The 20,917-nt window shown below is 60.4% G+C and overlaps 1 protein-coding gene across 21 annotated transcripts in view; it reads right to left on the bottom strand.

Moving 5' to 3' along the window:
• The window catches only part of MAD1L1 (mitotic arrest deficient 1 like 1), a 414,177-nt gene that overhangs the window by 79,386 nt on the left and 313,874 nt on the right, over nt 1-20,917 (bottom strand). For 20 of the 21 annotated variants that reach the window (XM_003895654.5, XM_017956539.3, XM_017956540.3 and 17 more), the window contains one exon: nt 4,457-4,647. In XM_003895654.5, coding sequence (XP_003895703.1) covers nt 4,457-4,647 — 191 coding nt within the window. Of the gene's footprint in view, nt 1-3,243; nt 3,838-4,456; nt 4,648-20,917 lie in introns of those variants that run through there. The other variant, XM_021935596.2, reaches the window with a different exon arrangement.

Below are 20,917 nucleotides of genomic sequence, written 5' to 3'. Positions count from 1 at the left end.
GTGGCCTCGCCAAGGCTGCACACCAGGGTCAGGAGCTGGCCAGGACAAGGTGACTCCAGAGTGTCTCTTCTCTCTCCTCTGGACAGTGGAGACCAGGGCTACCCCTGCATGGCCCCGATGAGTCAGTGACCATCTGCAGGCAGAGGTGCCCACATGAGCCCTGGCCCTACAGGTTGGCTGCTGTCTGTTCGCTGTTTATCTCTTCCCTTTTTCCCCCCTGAAACCTGTTTTTCTGTCTATCTGGCAGAGCCCTAGAGCGCCCTCTCCATAAGCCAGGCCCTGAGCTGGGGGCGTGGGGCAGCCGTGAACAGCACGAGTGCCTCTCCTGTCACCAAGCTTGGTGTCCTGGGTACAAAGGAGGCAGGAATGACAGGTGGATGGGGCAGGACCGACGCTGGTCTCGTGGTCAGAGCTCCTGCCAGAGGACTCGGCAGCTCTTGGCACCCAAGGGGGAGGATTTCTCAGGAGGCCGACGGCCTCACCCAGTGAAGGGCAGCTCAGAGGACTCCGGAAGTAGGCTCACAGGGAGTCTTTGAAAGCTCGAGCGTTGCAGGTCGTCCAGAGGGTCTGCAGGGACCAGGACGCCGAGCGAGGGCCAGCAGAGCTATCCTGTGGCTCTGGGGATGGCAGGCAGGGTTGCAGGATCACAGCTCTGTGAGAAGCACGGGTGCACCGTGGGCTGGAGCTGAACCAGCCAACAGGGATCCCGGTGCAACATGACCGCTCTACAGGTGACACTTATGAGACTCGCCTCCTACAGCCTCTGAAGTGAGCCGCAGTTACTTCCATTCAACAGGTGAGGAGACTGAGACTCGGGGAGGTGAGGCTGTGTGCCCAGTGTCAGCCCTTATGAACATGCTCTAGAGGCCCAGATCCTTCCAGCAGGAGATCCCTCCACGTCAATCAGATGGGGCGCAGGAAGGTCTGGGAGGCCCCAGCTCTCCAAAGAGGGGAGGGGGCGAGTGGGGTGCTGGGCACAGCTGCCAGCAGGGCACGTGGGCTGGGCAGGACAGAGTCTGGAGTGGGAGGAGGAGTGGAGAGGGAGGAGGAAGAGCAGGAGGAGAGGGTGGGGGTTGGGTGAGGCCAGGGGAAAGAGGCTATGAAAGGAAGCCTGGGAGAGAAATGGAGCAAGAAGCATCTTTAAAAACCAGGCACCTAGCAGTGGGGGAGAAACACAGGAGGGGCATGCTTAGGTCCCCCGGGGACCCTCAAGGGACAAGTAACCCAACAGAATAAAACTTCTGGCAGAGTTGCCTGTCAGGAAAAGCACAAGGTGGCAGATGTTCTAAGAGGGGAGCCAGCAGAAGAAGGGGTCCCATGTCTGAGGAACCCAGGAGGGCTTCCTGGAGAAGGCATCTACAAGCGAGCTGGGCCCAGGTGAAGAGGACGGAGCCGGTGGGCCTTGGTGCTGGGGTTCCAGGGAGAAACGCAGGCACAAGTTGGCAGCTTCTGCCTGCGGGGACTTCACTGCTCAGAAATGAAAATGATGGACCAAGGTGGGGTCTCGGCAACCATGACAGTGTGCCAGGAACATGGCCCCACTTACTCCTGCGGGTGAGACATAACTGTGCCTGCTTTACAGACGAGGCAGAGGCCCAGCCGGCACCCCGCTGGCAACAGCTGTGCTTGGGCACCAGCCCACACGCTCACCTCAGTCAGCCCCCTGCCTGGGTTGCCCAGAGATCCCCCTGCCAGGCCCACCCCAGAGCTCTCAGCCCTGCCTGCAAATACTAACTTGTAAAGCCCTTCCATCCTTTTCTTAATCTCCCCGATCTTGTGAGCTTCAAGCATGAAAACACAGTGCATGTCATACACGGGGAAAGTGGGTCAGCTGAAAGCAACCTCATTCCCTGACACTGTCCACCCATGCGAGCCCCCGGGACAGGGCCCAGAGCAGGCATGGTGGGCAGCCAGGAGGGTGGGGAGCAGGGCCACTGTGGGCACCAGGCCTTGCTGGTGGAGTGCTGGGCCAGTGGCCCGTCTGTCCTTCCGGAGGCGGCTGCCTCAGCTCCGTGCCTCCTGACCCAGCACAGCCAGCCCTCACAGGGCCTGCAAAGACATATTCACACAGGCCTTGGGCCAGGACAGGCTGTGGTCCAGAAAGTCAGGTCAGGCCAGGCCTGCCACTGGAAAGAAGGGACAGCAAGGGCTGTAGGATGGGCAGTGAGGGGGTGGCCTGGGAGGGCGCCAAGGCTCCAGATCACAAGGGTCTAGGAAGGGACGCGGGACACCTGGCAAGAGCTGCAGGGGCCAGGCCAGATCCCTGAAGGAGCCGCAGCTCCTCAGGGCAAGCCAGGCCTCCTGTACGCTGTGTGTCCTTCAGGCCTACAGCGAGCTGGCCAGCTCCTGGGCTCTCTGCTGCCTGCCTGCCTCCTCCCGGGGCCCCCTTCCTGCCTCTCCCTGACCTCAGGAGCCTGGGGGCTAAGAGGGCTCCAAGGCAGGGAGGAGGGCAGGGGTTCCCGTACAGGCCACGGGGGCTGAAGGTCCCGCCCAGGCTATGGGGGCTAAAGGTCTGGCCACTGGCAAGCTGAGGCCGGCCCAAGCCTTCTGCTCTCAACATCCTGCCATGGCCGGGGTCCGGGGGGCGGGATGAGGGCCGAGGGAGCTGAGATGCTGGCTCGAGCAGGGAGAGCGGCAGGGCCCGTGCTCGAGGGTATGACGGGGATGGACCTGGTGTCCAGCAAACCTGAGGACACCAGGCAGGGGTGTGCTTCAGAAGCCCACACGGGGCTGACAGGGGCCAAGGAACTACTTGCTAATGGGGTTTTTTAAAAGTAACACAGGAGCACACATAATGGAACCCCAGGATCCTGAGTTCCCAGGTGTAAATGAACATGCCTACATACGTGCCTATGTATAGAACACCAAAAGGAAACAGCAAAGCGGGACGGCGGCTGCCTTTCGCGGGAGGATGACGACTGGCTTGCGTCCCTCTTTGGAATTTTCGACACTCTAAATAGAAAACATTGTGGAGGGCGCTCCAAGGTTCCACTGGAGTTGGTCCTCCTAAGATCATTGCTTCAACTACAGCACATGCAGGGATCCGGGGAAATGCCGCCTCTTAATTTGTAAATGTTGATGTAACAAGTGATGTGTTAAGTGATGACGGTTCGTGATACGCCTTTATTAATACTAATCGTTTTCAAAACCCATGGAATTTCTATAATGCATTAAACACCTCTGTGAATTATTCAAAGTATACAGAATTATACAAAAGCGAAGAAGTACATTTCTGATAGCTTATTTAAAGACTTGGTGTGTTTTTATTATTCAAAGGTTTGAGACTTTCACGTGTGTAGAAATGGATGAATGTGATCTGAGAAGCGGGAAATCCAGAAGGAGCGCAGAGCAAGCCCGGCGCAGGGCCCCAGAGCAGCGCAGGCTGTGAAGATAGGCGGGTTGTGCAGGAGGAGGAGGAACCGCCGGGCTAAGGCTGAATCAGACAGGCAGCGGCTCGCTGCTGGGAGAGGCTGGCGGACACACGTAGGCCGCACTGGGTACAGCTTTTGTACAAATCAAAGTTGGTTTTCGGTTCTATAAAGATGCGCAGAGGCTGCAGACTGCGGGCGGTTTAGACGCCCATTCCAGACCATAGCAGTCCCAGGTGGGGCCCGTCTCCGCCTGTCCTGATCTCCCACAGCCACCGCCCCCTCCAACCTTCCTGAAGCAGCCACATGCCAAGACGGGGCCGTGAGGCCTCACCGGGGCCACAATGCCACGCCAGGCCGACGGCACCATCTTCACAAACAGGAGGTTAGCTCACTGGGGCAGTGATGAACAAGCCGTTGTCACCCTGGGTTTCCAGCTGCTGGAGGTCCACGTGGGGCCACCGCCACCCTGAGGGTCAACATGTAACACCCCGATTTCTGCTACCAGACCCTGCTCACCCAAGGACTCTTCATGTCCACAATGGTGGACCCAGTCCTGCTGCACCAGCAAACCAGAAGAGCGCCTGCTGGCTCACAGGACGAGGGTATGGATATGCGGCCGGCTCCCGGCTCTCCTTTCCTCTTCTAGTCTGTCTACCTCACCTTGTGCTGGCCTCTGGCTGCTGTCCCGCCGCGCAGCCTGGCGGCTTAGAAGGCACCCCTGCCCCGGCCCCACATGGACTTCAGTCCTCCCCAGGCGCTGTTGCCGCTGGACACACTGACACACGCCTGCGGCCACAGCCCTTATGGAACAAAGCCCAACTTGCGACAGACAGAGGCCGAGAAAGTCGGGGGAGCGGCCCAGGGCCTTCCACACCCAGAGGGTCCAGGGCTGCAAAGCCACATAGGGTTGGCCCAAGGCTGAGAAGCCTCAGGGGGTGAAGCCTCAGGACAGCCCAGTGCACCTCCTTCCCGCCTGGCCCTCCACACCATCCCCTTCACAGAGCTGCTCCTTTGCCGAGGGCTACAGTCAGATCTCCCCGTGGGAGGAGACAGCCAGCCAGAGAACAGTCGCACACAGGACCCACCTTGAAGATGAGGCAGTCGCCCGGGTGCTCGGCGTACAGCGAAGTCAGCCGGTACTGGTTCTCTGTGGTGATGTCGATCTGGTAGCCGGTGAGCGTGTAGCAGGCCTTGCGGAACTCCTGGATCTTGGTCTGGAAAACCTCCTTGAGCCGCTGGTTCTTCAGCTCGGCGCTCTCCACCTGCTTCTTCAGCTCTGCGGAAGGGAGGGAAGGAGACAGTGAGTGCAGCACCCGGCCGGAGGGGTGGGGAACCAGGAGTGGCCAGGGCAGGGAGGAGGCTGAGTACAGGCGGGAGTGGCGGCTGCTCAGGGACACAGGAGGCCCCCGTGTCACACCAGCCAGCCTCCACTGGCACGCATGAGAGAACGAGAGTGAGGGGTGAGCTGATAAAGGCTGATCCTCTGGTGGTGGTGATGATAACGTTACTGCATTAAGAACGGTAACTCTGAGAGCCAGACTACGAGCAGCCCAGGAGGGACCAGCCCTCAGCCGGCAGAATGACACCTGGAGCCACCCAATCACTGCCAGGAAGCCGCAGGATTAGGCATGATTCAGGGGCGCACCTGCCCCAACGCTCCAGCGACTTAGGCGAGAATCTGAAGAGTAGCTGCTGCTGAGGATGTGGGTCCCAAAGTGAAGGCCTGGGCTGCCACACCACCCAGCGATCCTGACCATCTGTTCCCAGGCTGCTGCCTGGGTCCTTTCTGGAGTTGGACACCTTCCCCGCAGGAGCCAGCACCGAGAAACAGGGAGGCAGGCAGGAAGCCACCTGGACATTCCGGATCCTATTGCCCCGGGGCTTTACCTGCCAGCCACCTCTGAGGCCAGGTCACTCGTGAGACGAGAGCCGGCACCCCCAGGCCCACTGTCCCCAACATGGCTCTAAGTGACCATTCAGGGTATAGTCCCGCGCCCCTGCCCCCCGCTGCCAGGGTTTACGGTTGCCTGGGGAGGAACTACTGAGCAGAGCCATCAGGAGGATAACAGCGATTATCATGAATCTCTCACCCGAAAGGCCTTCCAAGTAATTAAACCTCGATTTATCCCCACCGTTAATTATTAGGACTGGCTCCACTTAGACGCACACAGAGCCGTCCTCTAGGCCGGGTGCTTCCCAGCAGTGCTGTCTGGAGCTGGCGCTGGGGAGCCCTCCAGGGGCCTGGGACCGCTCCAGGCGGGGCCGGGAGCCTGGTGGACCCTATCCTGCAGGTCACAGGAGCTGGGCCAGCTGCCAGCCTCCCTCCACTACGACGAGGGACTGAATCACAGGACTGGTGTAGGCACCCGCATCCAGGCACAGGATGGTCAGCTCCCTGGCTGGGCTGAGAAAGAGGATATTAAAGTCAACCATAGCCACAAGGTTGGAGAGAACGAGGGTTCCAACCCCAGGCAGTGCTCGGGGGAAGGCTGGTCCTGAGTTAGAGATGAGTCTGAAGGCCCCAGGATGGGGGTGGGGTCCCCCACAGCCCGCTCTGGGGGAGTGTGAGGAAAGGTACACGTGTGAGTGCCTGCTGGCCAGGTCACAGCGAGTGAGAGAGGGGCTGCTGGGGAGTTTGTGCATAGCGGCCAGAAGAGGCTCTGATGGGCCAGTTTAAGGCAGACGATGCAGTCCAGGTTGCTTCCTGGAGATGATCAGGGACAGGGGAGCCAAGTGCAAACGAGAAGCCCTCAAGTCTACAGATGAAGATGGAGAATGCGGGAGGGGCCGCGGGTCCAGCTCGGCTCTGCCTCCCCGACCTGTGACCCTGAACCTACCCCTTCACCCCATCTCCCAGGTCCTCTGTCTGCAACACGGACACAGGTAGGCAGCTGCCTTCAGAGGCGATGAGCCAGATCACGCACTGGAGGCCACTGCCGAGAGTGCAGGGCCGCTGGGCACCTCCGACGGCGTGAGCTCAGTCAAGCAGCCCGTTCCGTGTGCAAATGCACTCACCGCCTGGCTGTGACAGCTATGAACACGATCCAATCCCCAGTCCACACACGAGGACACTCAGGCTCACAGAGATTCGCCGCTTGGCTGCAAGAGCAAGGGCGCCGCCTGCCATGGGTTCTGGAAGGAGCAGCAGTGCAGGGCCCATGTTAGCGGCATCCGGATGTCAGGGACTGGGAGGAGACGGGGCCTGTACCACCGCGGGCCTGTAAGCAGAGGGGCCCTGGCGCCCGTCCACCTGTGGGATGGCAGCCTCGGCACTGATTCGGCCCTGGCCCCGACCTGGCCTCCTCCCTCCGTCGCGGGCAAAGACGGCCCTGGGGGGCGTTGTTATTCCACAGCCCCGCCCCTCCGGCAGGAGGCAGCCCGGGGCCCTTGATGAATCAGGCGACGAAATCTGAAGGTTAATTGGCAGCTCTGACCCCAATATTCTTCCCTGCGTCCCTCGGCTGACCCTCCCGAAGACGGGGCTGTCGGTAGCAGGAGTTCCCACGTGCGGAAGGAAGAACGCAGAGACCATGTTTCAGAGGCCATATTTCACTCTAACACGGCCCATGCTGCCTTTGATAGATCTCAGACGTCCAAAGGGGAAGAATTAGATTTTGGTAATAAATGCAGCCTGACCTTGGAGGAGGAAAGAGCCCTGTTTTCCGATAGACCTCAAAGCCGCCTGTGCCGCTCACAGACCTCTGGAAGCTCCGGGGCTCCCAGCTGCATGGCCCACCCATGGCAGGTTGGCATGAGGTCCCAGGGTGAGGAAGGTGGTGTGTGGGGCCTCCTCTGAGAGGCAAGATCACCACCCATACAGCTGGGAGCAGCGGGGACCGCCGCATTCACTCCTGGGGTCACTCTCTCGCCCTCTGACAGCCAAACCCAGGGCCCTGGAGGGGAAGGGTCCGTCCTCCATGCCACACAGACCCTCGGAAGCGAGGGGGCCCTGACCCTGGTCTCCAGTTCAGGTAGGGAAGGGTCCATCCTCCAGACAAGGCTGCCTCGACGGAGTCAGTTCAGCTTGGGGCAGATCAAGCCAGCGTTCTGACCCCCCTTTATCCCTGTAGTTCAGTGGCTTACATAAACGTGAATGAATAATTCACACAATAGTTTGGATAAAATAAATAAAAGATGGGTTTTCTGTCTCGGAGATGTCATTGCTTTCTTGCCGGTTGCTCTCACGTGGTCTCCTCCAAAGTGAGCCAGGAGCCCGGGGTTCCTCTGGACAGGGTTCTATGGACCTGGATCCTGGGCAAGCTCCTCTCAGAGACCCCAGAAGCCAGTGGCCGAGACCCCCAGGGTGAGAGGCGACAGCCCTGTGCCCGACCCTGGCCCTAGGACCACAGAGGCACCGCCCAGGCTGTTCTCAGGCCCGACCTGCGACAGCAGTGCATGGGCTGAGGCGAGGCAGTGGTGCAGCCTGCAGCGCTCCAGGCCCCCGTCCCCCGCCCAGCCCGGCCTGCTGTGTGCTCATGGCCTGCGGTGCCAGGGGTGCTCAGGGATGGAGCCCAGCTCTGCAGCCCTGCTCTCTGGGGTGGCCCCACCAAGGCTTTTAGGCCCTCCCCACTGGCCTCCAGAGTCACCCCAGGCTTAGAGCCAAACCGCAAGGAGGCCCTGAGCCCAGCCCACCCACAGCCCTGGCTCCCACCTTCCCTGCCTGGGGATGTTGAACTCTGGCCACACAGAACAGGAGCACCTGCCTAGGAAGCAGCAGCTCCCCTCTGCCTGGACGCCGGCCCTCCTCGGGCCCCTCCTCCACACCCCTGGGACCCCTGCTACCTCTAGGAGGTACCTGCTACCACCCTGCAGGGACGCAGGGGCACACGCCTGGTGCTGATGGGTTCTCAAGGCCTCGATGAGGGGCAAGAGAGGAAGGAGAACAGCAGGTGTTCAAGTGGGAGTCAGAGAGGACGCGGCGGCGGCTGCCTAGGGTGAGGCCCAGTGGGGCGTCACAGGGGGCCAAAGGCATCCATGACGCTGGTGCCTGAACAGCTACTCCCTCACCACCTTAGCCCCACACCTGCCTCCTCCTGGAATCACAGGAAGCAGCTGTGAAGAGGACAGAATAAAAATACATTGTGCTCCATTACGTAAAGGTTAGCTAGTGGGGAAGAGCGGCTTTACGGCACTGAGGGCCGGGATGTCAGGATAAAGGAGCGTTTACAGCACGTATCTCAAGAGGTCCGGTTCACAGCCTGAAACACGGAGACTGCTTCTACCTTGGCAGGGCAGGGAGAGCCAGCACACAGCTGTGGCCTACAGGGATGGGGACAGAGATGCCAGGGCCCAGGCCTTTCAGAAGGAGGGAAAAGGAAAACGCAGTACTTTTCTCTACATCCTCTTCACTCCTTCCAGTGTTACGGGGCACATGCAGACGACAGCAAGCAGAGAACCTTTCCAAGGTACCAACAGATCTCAGGAGTGCAGCCCCAGGGCACTGCCTGTCCACTTCCGCCCTTCCCCGGAGCCTGAGCTATACCCACGCTGAACCAGGCTGGGCGGGCTATGTGAGCCTCAGGGTGAGGGGAACCCTGCCCCAGGCTCCAGCCTTGCTGCATGTCCTGCAGTGGGAAGGGGACCCAGCAGCCCCCTAGCTCTGTGGGCCTGCACTCTGTGACCTCCCTCTGGGACCTCTCCCGTGAGTGAGGCCGGCCTGACCCCCATCTGTGTCCTGGGATGATTTTAAGAGCAGTCTGGGGCTGGGCACGGTGACTCACACCTGGAATCCCAGCATTTGGGAGGCTGAAGCAGGTGGATTATCTGAGGTCAGGAGTTCGACACCATCCTGGCCAACACTGTGAAGCCCTGTCTCTACTAAAAATACAAAAATTAGCTGGGTGTGGTGGCGCACACCTGTAATCCCAGCTACTCGGGAGGCTGAGGCAGGAGAATCACTTGAGCCTGGCAGGCAGAGGCTGCAGTGAGCTGAGATCAAGCCACTGCACTCCAGCCTGGAGTGCAAAAAAAAAAAAAAGGATCCTGGGCCTGGCTGTTTACCAAGCACCTGCAGGCACCCACAGGCACTGGGCAGCTCTGCTCCAAGGAGGCTGGCTCCTGCACAGCTGAGGTAGCCGGCCCACGTGGGAAGACATCACAGTGGGAAGAGACGCCAGCCCTGCTGCTTCCACAGGGTCCCTGAGCCCCAAGCATCCTCTTCCCAGGCTGGCCTTAGTTCTCTGGGCTGACACCACTCCTGCTAATCCATCCAGTCCCTGTCCAGGCAGACAGATCTCCACGCTCCCACATCAAGACTCGAGCTGGAGCAGGGCTCTCTCCTGGGGTATTCACGCCCTGCTGGGTGCCTGGCCTGGCAGTCGCGGCAGCTGCATCTGGCCCTGGCCTGACTTGGTCCCAGCCCCACCCCAGGCCCTGAGCCGCGCTCCCTTCCCCAGCTGCCTCTCCTGCACCTGGCTTCTCCATTGCGCCAGCCTCTGGCTCCTGTTCTCCGCATGCTCTTTTCCTGCAGGGCGTGGATTGTGGCGCCCACAGAGCTGTTTCAGATGCCTGGGCCTCAGGCTCTTTCCCTGCGGTGCACTCTGAGCTCAGGTGGGCTGGGCCAGGCCTGTGTGTCACTATCACACCTGAGAATCTGGAACATGGAAGTGCGTGATGGGCGCATACTGAACACGCAGGTGAGTGAAGCCGCCGTCCCCTACAGCCCTGAGCTCCCGTCCCTGAGCAAGCTTCACCGTCAGCTTAACCACAAGCAAGCACATATACAGCGGACAGGATACATACACCCACCGCTGAACGTCCGTTTATTCCCGAACACGTGTGCGTCTGTCCCTGAACACCCGTGTTCATCTCTGAACATACAGCCTTCCCATGGCCTCAGAAGAAAAGCCCTTAAAATCAAGGCAGGCCCAAGAGAGGCCGTGCCACAGCTCCGCCCGCAAGCCTCCACTTCCATCCCCGCTGTGGCTGACAGGGTCACTGTGAGAGCTGGCAGCCTCCAGGGCTTCAGCCTGTGAGGGGACGGTGAGGGTACCTATGGCCTCAGAGGAGCTCCCAGCTGCTCAGCCCTTGCCATGCCCCCATCCCCACTATCTCCCCACCGCCACCACCTTGCCCCTGTCCCACGGTCCCCCAGCTCCTGTCCCTGACCTGGACAGGTGCCCCAGTGAGGAGCTGGCCTGGGTCTGGGCCCTGCACAGCTGCCACCGAGGACCCCAAGTCCCAGACTCCACAGTAACGCTTGGTTTAGGAAGCGGAAGCAGCTTTTGAAATTTTCCTTTGGGGACTCAGGGCAGAGACATTTTTCTTCCTAAATAGTGAATAAAATACAGTTAACCAATGTTGGGATTTTCAGGCTTTAAACAACCCACAAAAAGGGACTAATATTTCACCATTAAACAAAACAGCCCCCGAGGCCCAGGCCAAGCCAGGAGGATAACTCTACTTGGTGCAGGCCCGGCCCCACTGCTGACGCCGCCACGTGGCCAGGAGGAAGGAGTGATTCCAGGCTCCACACGCTGCCTGTGTGTTCATAGACAAGTCACCTCACCTCTCTAAGCCCCCTTTCTTCCCTGGGTGTGGTGGGAGCGGGGCTAACGTCACCTGCCCCCGGGTCAGTAAGACAGTGGAGGCGAAAACCCTCTCGGCAGTAACATGTTTCTCATAAAACACATCCTTGTGCCGTCAACAACCCCTCGGCCGTCTACGGACATCACAGGTGCTCGGTGCGGGATCTGAGCGGTGGGCCTGAGTCCAGGTGTGGAGTGAAGGGACAGTGTGGCCTGGGCCGCAAGGACGCCCAGAAGGTCACCCGAGTGTGGTCCGGACTGACCCTGGAGAGACAGGGCGACCGCCCCGACACCCCCAGGGTATGGCACAGAGTCTCCAGGAGGAGGCGGCCTGTGGCCCCAGAGCTCAGGAGTAAGTCTGGCCAGGGCCACCCTGCAAGGGTGAGATGAAGGCTCTCGGCGGACACGGGTGGCCAGGCAGGACGTTTGCCCATATACGGTCCCAACGATGTAGCCTGGCACAGCCTGGGCACAGCACCTTTCCCAGCTCAAAGGTTGGGATTCCAGCATGACAGGCCCAGCAAGTCTGTCCCGGCTGCTGCAGCCGGAGCTGTGGGCTACCTGGCTTGGGGTTGCAGCAGCCCCCCAACTCTCACAACCACACCCTTCAGCAGGTCCCTGATGGCGTGAGACAGGGAACATCGTCTGGAACACCGCACAGCTGAAGACACCTCCACCTCACCTTCAGGGCTGATGGGTAATTTGGCCTGATGCAGAATTCCAGGCTGTGTACACCCCGCCTTGAGTTGTGTGTGTTTGTCTTTTTGAGACAGGGTTTCACTCTGTCGCCCAGGCTGGAATGCAGTGGCACGGCTGTAGCTCTCTGTAGCCTCGACCTCCTGGGCTCAAGCGATCCTCCCACCCTAGCCTCCCAAGTAGTTGGGACCACAGGAGCACGCCACCACGTTGGGCTAATATATATATATATCTTTAGGGTCTTTCTATGTTGCCCAGGCTGGTGTTGACCTGTGGGCCTCAAGTGTTCCTCCTGCCTTGGCCTCCCACCGTGTTGGGATGACAGGTGTGAGCCCCACAATGGGCCTCTCCTGCAGTGCTGAAGGCATCGCCCTCCGGTCTCAAGCGCTCAGCGCTGCTGTGGAGAAGCCTGAGGCTGTTCTGACTTCTGGTCTTTTACAAGTGACTGGTTCTCACTCCCTGGAAGTGGTGGAGCTGTGTCTCTGTTCTCAACGTTATGAAACTCCCCCAGCACGCGTTTCTCTCATGACCCCCCGACACAGCCTGGCTCCCCCAAGTGTCTATTTCCCGTCTCTCTCATTAGACATCTCCCTGGCGGCGGCTGGGTGCCTGGCAGGAGCAGCAGCCCCAGGGGGTCCTGCCGGACTGCTTCTTTTGGAGGCTGCCAGCATTGGCATCTCCGTATCTTCTCTCTGGGACAGATGGGTCTGACGGGTCAGAGATGACTCGCAGACGCTCGGTGCCACTGGGAACACAAGGCAGGAGGGAACGTGCCTGGACTGGGAGCAGCAGGACCAGCCTCTGAAGGTGCGTGGCACTGGGGTGGTTTACTAGTGGGTGACGCATGGGCCTCCACATTAGGCCCAGGCCTGACCTTGACGAGAGACGACCAAGGATCCCCTGCACACTGTGGACACAGGAAGCCAGTCGAGGTCCAGGGCTGGGTGAGCCGCCCGAGTGTCCCTGCAGCGAGCACTCTGGGCCCTGGCAGGCACTGGCAGCCCCGGTCCTGCCCAGGCCCAATGCTGAGCCATGCTTCCTGGGACTGAATCATTCATGTCTTGCAAACTTCTAAACTATTTCAGTTTTACATTTTTAAATATTTAATAATTAGACATCAAATATTGATGCAATTTTATTAGCAGCCATGGGCACGGGGCGCTGCTGTGGTTATGGCTGTGGGATTTGTATCCGGGTCCTGGCTGGCTCTGCAAGAGACTGTAGGAGGTGGGGACGCACCTACGGACTGGCCGGGGCCCCAGGACGTCACACCGTGAGAACCATACCCCAGCATGGCCCGTAGCACACCACTCGGCTCATCTCGGGGACTGCCTGCCAGCCCCAAATCCAAATTCCCGGAGACCAGCCTGAGTGGCTGGCTGACACCACGGCTCCCAGGAACTAGCTTTGGCAATAGGAGGAAGGGACGCCACCTCCTGCCAGCCAGGGCCTGCTGCTGCCCCAAGAAGATGGTCGCTTCAACTCTGCTGGTGCCAGAGGGCCCTTGAGACGCAGCCTCCATGATGAGCCATGAGTTCTCCTGCTGGGCAGAAACTGCACACTCTGCACCAGCGAGGAGACAGTCGCCCTGGAACTCCACATGGAGGAGCCGCTCGCAGGCCCGCCGCCTGGCAGGCGCTGCCTGGGTGAGCTGTGCAGCTTTCAAACAGGGCACCTCTGTGTGATTAACGACTCACTCCAGCAAGCAGCTTGTCACCTGGCACAAAATGATGTGAAAAGACACCAGCAATTACAGCCCACCAGATTACAGGGTGGGAGAGTCCCGGGGTGACGGGCGGGCACGGATATCATATTTGGAGAAGACTCCTCCCCCACCACTGAGAACAGAGCAGCTGAACCCCAAGGGACAGCCCCCCCGGCACCAGGCTCCACAGCCCCCATGGGGTCCTTTGGCAGCAGAGGCCCAGCAGAACCTTAGCAGGAGGGACATTGGCACCGGTGTCAGTGATCCTCCAGACACCCTGCATATGTGGGAGGATGTGGCACCTGCTGGATAGACATGGAGATGCCTGCAGGAGGCCAGGATCCAGCTCCACAGCCTCTGGCCAGCAGCAGATAAGCCACCCTGGCACCAGGACTATAGGGAGGGCTGGTCACTGCAGCCGTCCGACATGTCAGCACAGGGCCACCTCTGCGGCACCAGCACTGTTGAGGGAGGGGATCCCTCAAGCACCCGCCAGGCACCAGGCCGCGGGGCCAAAGCTGGAGCCCACGCTGAGCACCGCCCTGTGGGCTGAGCAACTGCCTCCATCAGTCATTTAGGCTTCAGTTCAGAAATGCCTCCCTGGGCCACCCCCACTGGGGATCCTCTGGGCACCCCACATTTGCTTTCTCCCTAGAGCTCACGAGTATCTGAGTTCATCATCACTTCCAGATGAGGCCCCTCTTGGGCGTCCCGACCCTCCCCAGTCCGGCGCCACCTCCAGATGAGGCCCCTCTGGGGCGTCCCGACCGTCCCCAGTCTGGCGTCAGCCTCCCCTCCACTGCCCGCAGAATCCAGACAGCCTGCATTGCAGCCCCGGCGGCTCTGCTGTGTCCTCAACCAGCTGCTTCCCTCTCAGCCTCAGCTTTGTCCTGGGGGAGAGGCCACTGGGGCCTGCTCTCCCTCCCACCATAGCAGCTGTCAATCTTAGGCTCCCTCATGAAGGGTGTCAGCTGAGGGCTCCCCACTCCCTCCACCCCTAGAGCCAGAGCCCTCACGAGGTCCTGGGTTGCTGACCCCCACCAACCCGGGGCGCCAGAGCCATCTCCGGACCGGGGGAGGCAAAGGGGCCTGGCTGCCTCTGCAGCTCCTAGATGAGGCCCCTCTGGGGCGTCCCGACTTCCCAGTCCGGTGCCACCTCCAGATGAGGCCCCTCTGGGGCGTCCCGACCCTCCCAGTCCGGAGTCACCTCCAGATGAGGCTCCTCTGTAGGCGTCCTGACCCTCCCCAGTCCGGCTTCACCTCCAGATGAGGCTCCTCTGGGGCGTCCCGACCCTCCCCAGTCCGGCGTCACCTCCAGATGAGGCCCCTCTGGGGCATCCTGTCCCTCTCCCCTGGACTGGGTCTGCACCTCTGGTGCACGCACATGCCTTTCCAGCTGAGGCCACCTGGGCAGGGCCACCTCTCTCATGTGTGGGCACAGGAGGTGGTGCTCATTGGTCGGCAGCTGCAGGTGGAGGACTTTGGAGCCACTCGGGACAGGTGGAGACAGGAGGCAGGCAGGCCGTGAGCCCAAGCAGAAGTCTGCAGGAGCACAGGGAGCTGTCGGAATAGTTTCCTCCTGACCCGAAACCCTAAAGTGGGGAAAACTGGGGTGGCAGGGGTCCAGATGGCGGCAGAGGCCCTGCGTGTGGGTACAGACCCCAGAACCAGCCAGCTCTGCGTGTGTTAGCAGTGGAAACCGCACGGTCAGCCCCGTTGACTGGATGAAAGATGGCCATCTGAGAGACGGACAGCAAATGGGGCATGTCTTGGCTCAAAAGGAAAACTTAATCTCTCCTTTTCGGGAACATGAGCTGAGAAGCTCTGGTAAAAGGAAGCGGTTGGGGTCAGATGTGACTCCTCCTGTTAGGGTGAGGTGAGGCAGGTGCAGGCACCAGGAGAGATGAGAACCAGTGGCCACTGTAGAGGTCCCAGGCCCTGTGCGGAGATGCCAGCCCAAGGAGGGCAAGGGGTGCCCATCCTGTCATGGCTCCTCCTGGCACAGGCAGGGCTGCAGTCCCTGCAGCCGATACAGCAGAGCCACCGGAACCCTGTGCTTCCTGTCCTGCACCAGTGGGGGAACGGTCTTCAGAGCACTTCCCTCTCATCCCACTGGCTCCAGGCAGACCCAGCCTCACAGGCTCACAGCCAGGGCCCCTGTGCAGGCAGGGAGCCCATCGCGCACACACCTCCCAGAGCCAGAAACACTCCAGAGGGAGCAGTGCACCACAGCGACATCACAGCTGAGCCAAGATGTGACCACAGAACACGGCCACCTCATCTGTTTCTGGAAGCTTCCTTCCAGGAACTTGCCCAGCAGCAGGTCCGTGGAGAGAGGCCTGGGGTGGCAGTGGCGAGGTCCTGGGAGATGTGGGGGTGGGGGCTGCATGGGCTCTGGCCGCTTTGCATGCCGCATGCATTATTAATTTCCCACAGAGGCTTGCAGAACCTCAGGTCCCAGGCAGGCGAGCCCTCTTTGAGAAGAGGGAAGCCTTTCCAGAGCTCATCTTTTATTGACTGGGTCATTTTCGAGTCAATCTGTCTGCTTTCGGCAAGACGAGAATTTTAAATCTCCTGTCTCTCTTCCTCTTTTTGAGATGTGGCAGTCTATGAAAACCTGCTAATGTAGGCAGCAAGGCCTCGGATTCCAGATGTAATGAGCTCTTCAGATGGCAGGAGACTCGGGAAGGGGACACAAACTGGTCTGGTAATCGGAGTAGCCAGAGAGACGGCTCTGGAAGGAGCGGGGCGAGGAGCAGGGTTCTAGGTGGGGTGGCACAGGGAGGACCCGAGTGCTGAGGAGCACTCCACTCGGAGGAGGGGCCTGGGGTGGTGTGGGGTGGGGGGCCCATCAGGGCAGGCTCTGCGTGAGGAGGAATCCGCGGGTGCACGCCCGGCCTGGAGAAGCGAGCGAAGGGAGCGGGAACTGTCGGGGGAGGCTCTCTGAGGCCAAAGGCTTTACCTTCTAGGAGCTGCTGCAGCAGCCAGGCCCCTTGCTCTCCCCAGTCCTGGAGATGGCTCTGGCGTCCCGGGGGTTGGTGTGGGGTCAGCAACCCAGGACCTCGCAGGGCGCTCTGGCTCTAGGGGTGGAGGGGAGGGGGAGCCCTCGGCTGACACCATGAGGGTTTCATGATTGACAGCTGCTATGGTGGGAGGGAGAGCAGGCCCCAGTGGCCTCTCCCCCAGGACAAAGCTGAGGCTGAGAGGGAAGCAGCTGGTTGAGGACACAGCGGAGCCGCCGGGGCTGCAATGCAGGCTGTCTGGATTCTGCGGGCAGTGGAGGGGAGGCTCCCTGGATGCCTCTGCCATACAGACTTCACCCTGATGGGAAGAACTCTGCAGGAAATGCCACAGACTCAGTCACGCCTCCTCACAGCTCCTCCTGGGCCCTGCTTGGAGCTCTGGGTGGCCACGCTGGAGGGGGCACACGCCACATCCTGCTGGACGCCACGCAGGGGGAGGAGAGGGGAGACGTGCTCCCAGGGCGGCATGGGCAGGTCTCCCTCACAGGGCGCCTGCCCACCTCTCCTGCAAGCCCAGGCACCACGTCCAGGGCCCAGGCCTGACCCCACAACGGGGGACATACTCTCCACTCTGCCACGCGGCCTGGCTGGCTCTTCCCAGCCCCCGCCTGGCCAGTGCTGGCCTGGAGGCCTCAGGACGTGGGAGTCAGAAGGAGGAGATGGCACTGTGATGGGCAGCGGGAGACCACACATGTATCAGGAGGCGGTGGCTATGCCTAAGCCCCCAGGACCACACATGGAAAGGGACTCTGCAGATGTGTCCAGGGCAGGGATGGTGAGATGGTGGATGTTCCTGCATTATCCTGGTGGCCCACTATAATCACACGGATCTTCACATGTCAGAAAGGGAGGCAGGAGAGTTGGCTAAAGATCTGAAGATGTGTGCTCCGGCTCCAAGGGTGGTGGAAAGGCCATGTGCTGAGGCACGCGGGTGTCTCCGGGAGCCAGAAAAGGCCGGATGTGGATTCTCCCCCTAGCCTCTGAAATGAACAGGCCCTGATGACCCCTGGCCTTTAGCCCCGGGAGACGTGTAACCTCCAGAATGTAAGATCACATGGTGTTCAGTTTTTGGTTTGTGTTTTTTTTTTTTTTTTTGAGACAAGGTCTCGCTCTGTTGCCCCGGGTAGAGAACAGCGTTGTGATCATAGCTCACTGCAGCCTTGACCTCCCAGGCTCAAGCCATCGTCCTGCCTCAGCCTGCAGAGTAGCTGGGACTACAGGCAGGCGCTACCACACCCGGCTAGTATTTTTTTTAGAAATGAGGTCTCGCTATGCTGTCCAGGCTGGTCTCAAACTCAGCCTCGGGTAATCCCCCGCACCCAGACCTCCCAAAGCGCTGGGAGGACAGGCGTGAGTGCCACGCCGGCCCCGCTGTGTTGAGTAACTCAGTCAGTGCTAGTTTGTCGTGGCAGCAACACGAGCCTCACGCGGTATCATCGAAGGATAGTATGGGTCCCCGGTTTTCCAGAGCTGAGCCCTCCTCCCTGCCGGGCCACAGAGCAGCAGGGACTGGGATCTCACTGGGAGGAACCCTGGTGCCAGGGTCCTGAGAAACACGGCTCAGCTATTCATTCAGTCAGCAGGTACGTGTGGAGAGGTACTGGGTGCCTGGCATCACCCCAGGCCCTGAGGACACAATATGGACGCACACATTAACCCCCTGCCCTAATGGATGCTGCTTTCCAACTAGGGAGACAGATAAAAAAATCAACTAGGTGCAACAGTAGCACCTCGGGGCAGAAGTGCTACAGAGAACCACAGCAAGGAGGGGCGGGGAGCTGGGACCGGGAGGGCTGCGGTCTGAAAAGGCGTCCTAGCAGCACCTTGCTGGGAAGCAGACCTGGGGCAGACTCAGGAGAAAAGCTGCACGCTTCCAGGGACAGAAAGCTGCAGGGCCAGGAAACGGTGAGGGCAGAGGTACTGAGGCAGTACGTGCTGAGGACTGTCAGGGACAGTGAGGAAGGCCCTGGCAGGCCGACGCAGGACGTATGTGGAGTGGTCTTCCAAGGCGGGCTGGAGGACGCACGCTGTCTGGCTCCAAGTCTCACAGTCAGGGAAGGGCCGATGGCCGGCTGCGTGGGACTGCTGAGGGGACAAGCACATGTGTCGCCGGCACAGAAGACGGCCAGACCGAAATGTTCAGTGTTGGGTGCTTTTCAAAACACAAGTGAAAGCAACTCCATGGGGAAAGAAAAGTCTTTTCAACCAGCAGGGCCAGAATGACCCGATGTCCACACGGAGACGGTGAGAGGTAGATCCCTCCTCACGCCACGCACACAACCAGCGGGATAAGGGGCTTGGTCTGAGGCGATTGCAACACTGGGGTCAGCAGGGAAGTCTCGGGACAAAGCACAGCTGCCATCACTCCCACAGGAAAAGGTGACGCATTGCACTTCAGCAAGATTTAAAACTTTGGTTATCAAAAGAAAGCATTAAGAAAGTGATCAGATGACAATCCAGTCAAAAAAGGGCAGGGATCTAAGTAGGTATTTTGCCGAAGATGACCTAGGAGTGGCTAACAAGCCGCGTCAGTGCCCATCATCCTTACCTGTAACTAAGTGCAGGCATCCCCACACACACTTCACACCCACCAGAAAGACAGACGCTGCCAACGCCGGGAGGGTGTGGGGCCCCAGGAGCCTCACGTGGGACATGCAAAGGTGTGAACCCGCAGGCAGTGAGGCGGCCGCCGGGGCAGCCGCCGCCTGGGGCGGGGTACAGGTGGCGGGAGGGCATGCAGGGCGGCGGCGTCGCAGTGCAGCTGATTTAGGGCGGCCAGGGTGGGAGACGCAGGGTCCTCGGCTGGGGTGGATGAGTGATGACGGTGTGTTGCGAGGCAGGACACTCAGCGGTACAGAGAGGAGCAAGACCCACGCCCACGGCACGGTGTGGGGGGGAGCACGCTGGCGGTATAGAGAGAGGAACAAGACACCCGCCCGCGGCGGTGTGGGGGCAGCTGGCGGTATAGAGAGGAACAGACACATGCATGACCGCGGTGTGGGGGAGCACGCTGGCGGTATAGAGAGAGGAACAAGACCTGCGCCCGCGGCCGCGGTGTGGGGGAATTGCAGCTGGTGATATAGAGAGGAACAAGACTACATACCGGCGGGGTGTCGGGGAGCAGCTGGCGGTAGAGGGAGTCACGAGACCGCCATGGCGCGGTGTGTGGGGGAGCCGCTGGCAGGTATAGAGAACAAAGACCATGAAGGCGCGGTGTGGGGGCATAACGCTGGTGGTATAGAGAGGAACAAGACCATACGGCCACGGTGTGGGGAATACGCTGGCCAGGTATAGAGGAGCAAGACTCGCCATGGCACGGTGTGGGGAACCGTGGTGGTGAGAGGGACAGACCGCATGCAGAAGCCGCGGTGTCAGAACCGCTGGCAGGTATAGAGGAAAGGGGTCTCGAACCTACGCCACCGCGGTGTGGGGGAACAGCTGGCAGGTATAGAGAACAAGACCACGCCACGGCCTGGTGTGGGGAACTCGCTAGTGATGAAGAGAACAAAGACCCACGCCACGGCACGGTGTGGGGAACAAGCTAACGGGAGTATAGAGAGGAACAATACATCATAGCCGCGATTATTAAGAGTCACAACTAATGATAGAAGGGACAAGACCATACGGTACGGTGTGGGGAGTACAGCTAGCAGGTATAGAGAGGAACAAGACCGCATACGGTACCCGGTGTGTCAGTGAGGGGAACAGCTGGCAGGTATAGAGAGGAACAAGACCGCATACGACGGTGTGGGGGAACGCAGCTGGCGAATTATAGAGAACCGAGACCGCATGCGGCGCCGCAGTTAATGGAGACATACAACGAGTATAGAGGCTCAGACCAGCCCAGCCATAGCCGGTGTGAGAGGGCTCTGCTGATATAGAGAAGGGAACAAGACCCGATGCCATGTAGCGGGGGGTACGCTGGCCCGGTAGAGAGGAGTAAGACACACGCCACGGCTTGGCGAAGCGGGGCGGGGGGCCTGGGAGCCATGCCCAGTGGAGAGTGAGCCCTCGAGGAAGGGACTCCACTAAGACAGCTCCTCAGACCCTCCAGGCCCCGTGTGGGAGTCAGGAGCTACTCAGGCCAGGCCCGGCGGATGGTCACTGGCGGGACGATGAGTTCATGTCCTGCCCTGCGCTGTGGGTGTCTTGTGGCCTCCCTGCAGCTCCCCCCCGGCACGCGTAGAAAGGACAGTAGTCCCGATCCCACGATGGGGGACAGGCTGGGCTCTCAGGAGCTCCACTGCATGAACAGCCGGAGCACCCCCACTCGCCTCCCACGCACGACCCTGGCGCATCTCCCGAGCCGGCGAGCACCGAGGCTGGGGCTGGCGGAGGACGCGGCTTTTCGGGCATCCTCCTGTCATCACAGCATCGTTCAACAGTAATGTGCTCCACTCCCCACCGCGGTTTTCCTCCTGCTTTTCCGGGACGAGGATGCCCACAGCCCGCCTCAGGGCAGAGGGAGGTTGGCTCCCCTCCCTGGACCAGGCGCCCAGTTCCCTCCAACCATGTGCCCCCAGGGCTGGGCATCCAGGCGGTGCTCAGAACACACGCGGACAGAACCGCGTGGGCTTGGCGCCGGGGTCCAGCGAG

Source organism: Papio anubis, chromosome 4 (assembly GCF_008728515.1).
Source record: "Papio anubis isolate 15944 chromosome 4, Panubis1.0, whole genome shotgun sequence".
Taxonomy (NCBI): domain Eukaryota; kingdom Metazoa; phylum Chordata; class Mammalia; order Primates; family Cercopithecidae; genus Papio; species Papio anubis.
Note: the sequence above shows the minus strand (reverse complement) of the source record. Positions and strands in the feature narration are given on the sequence as shown.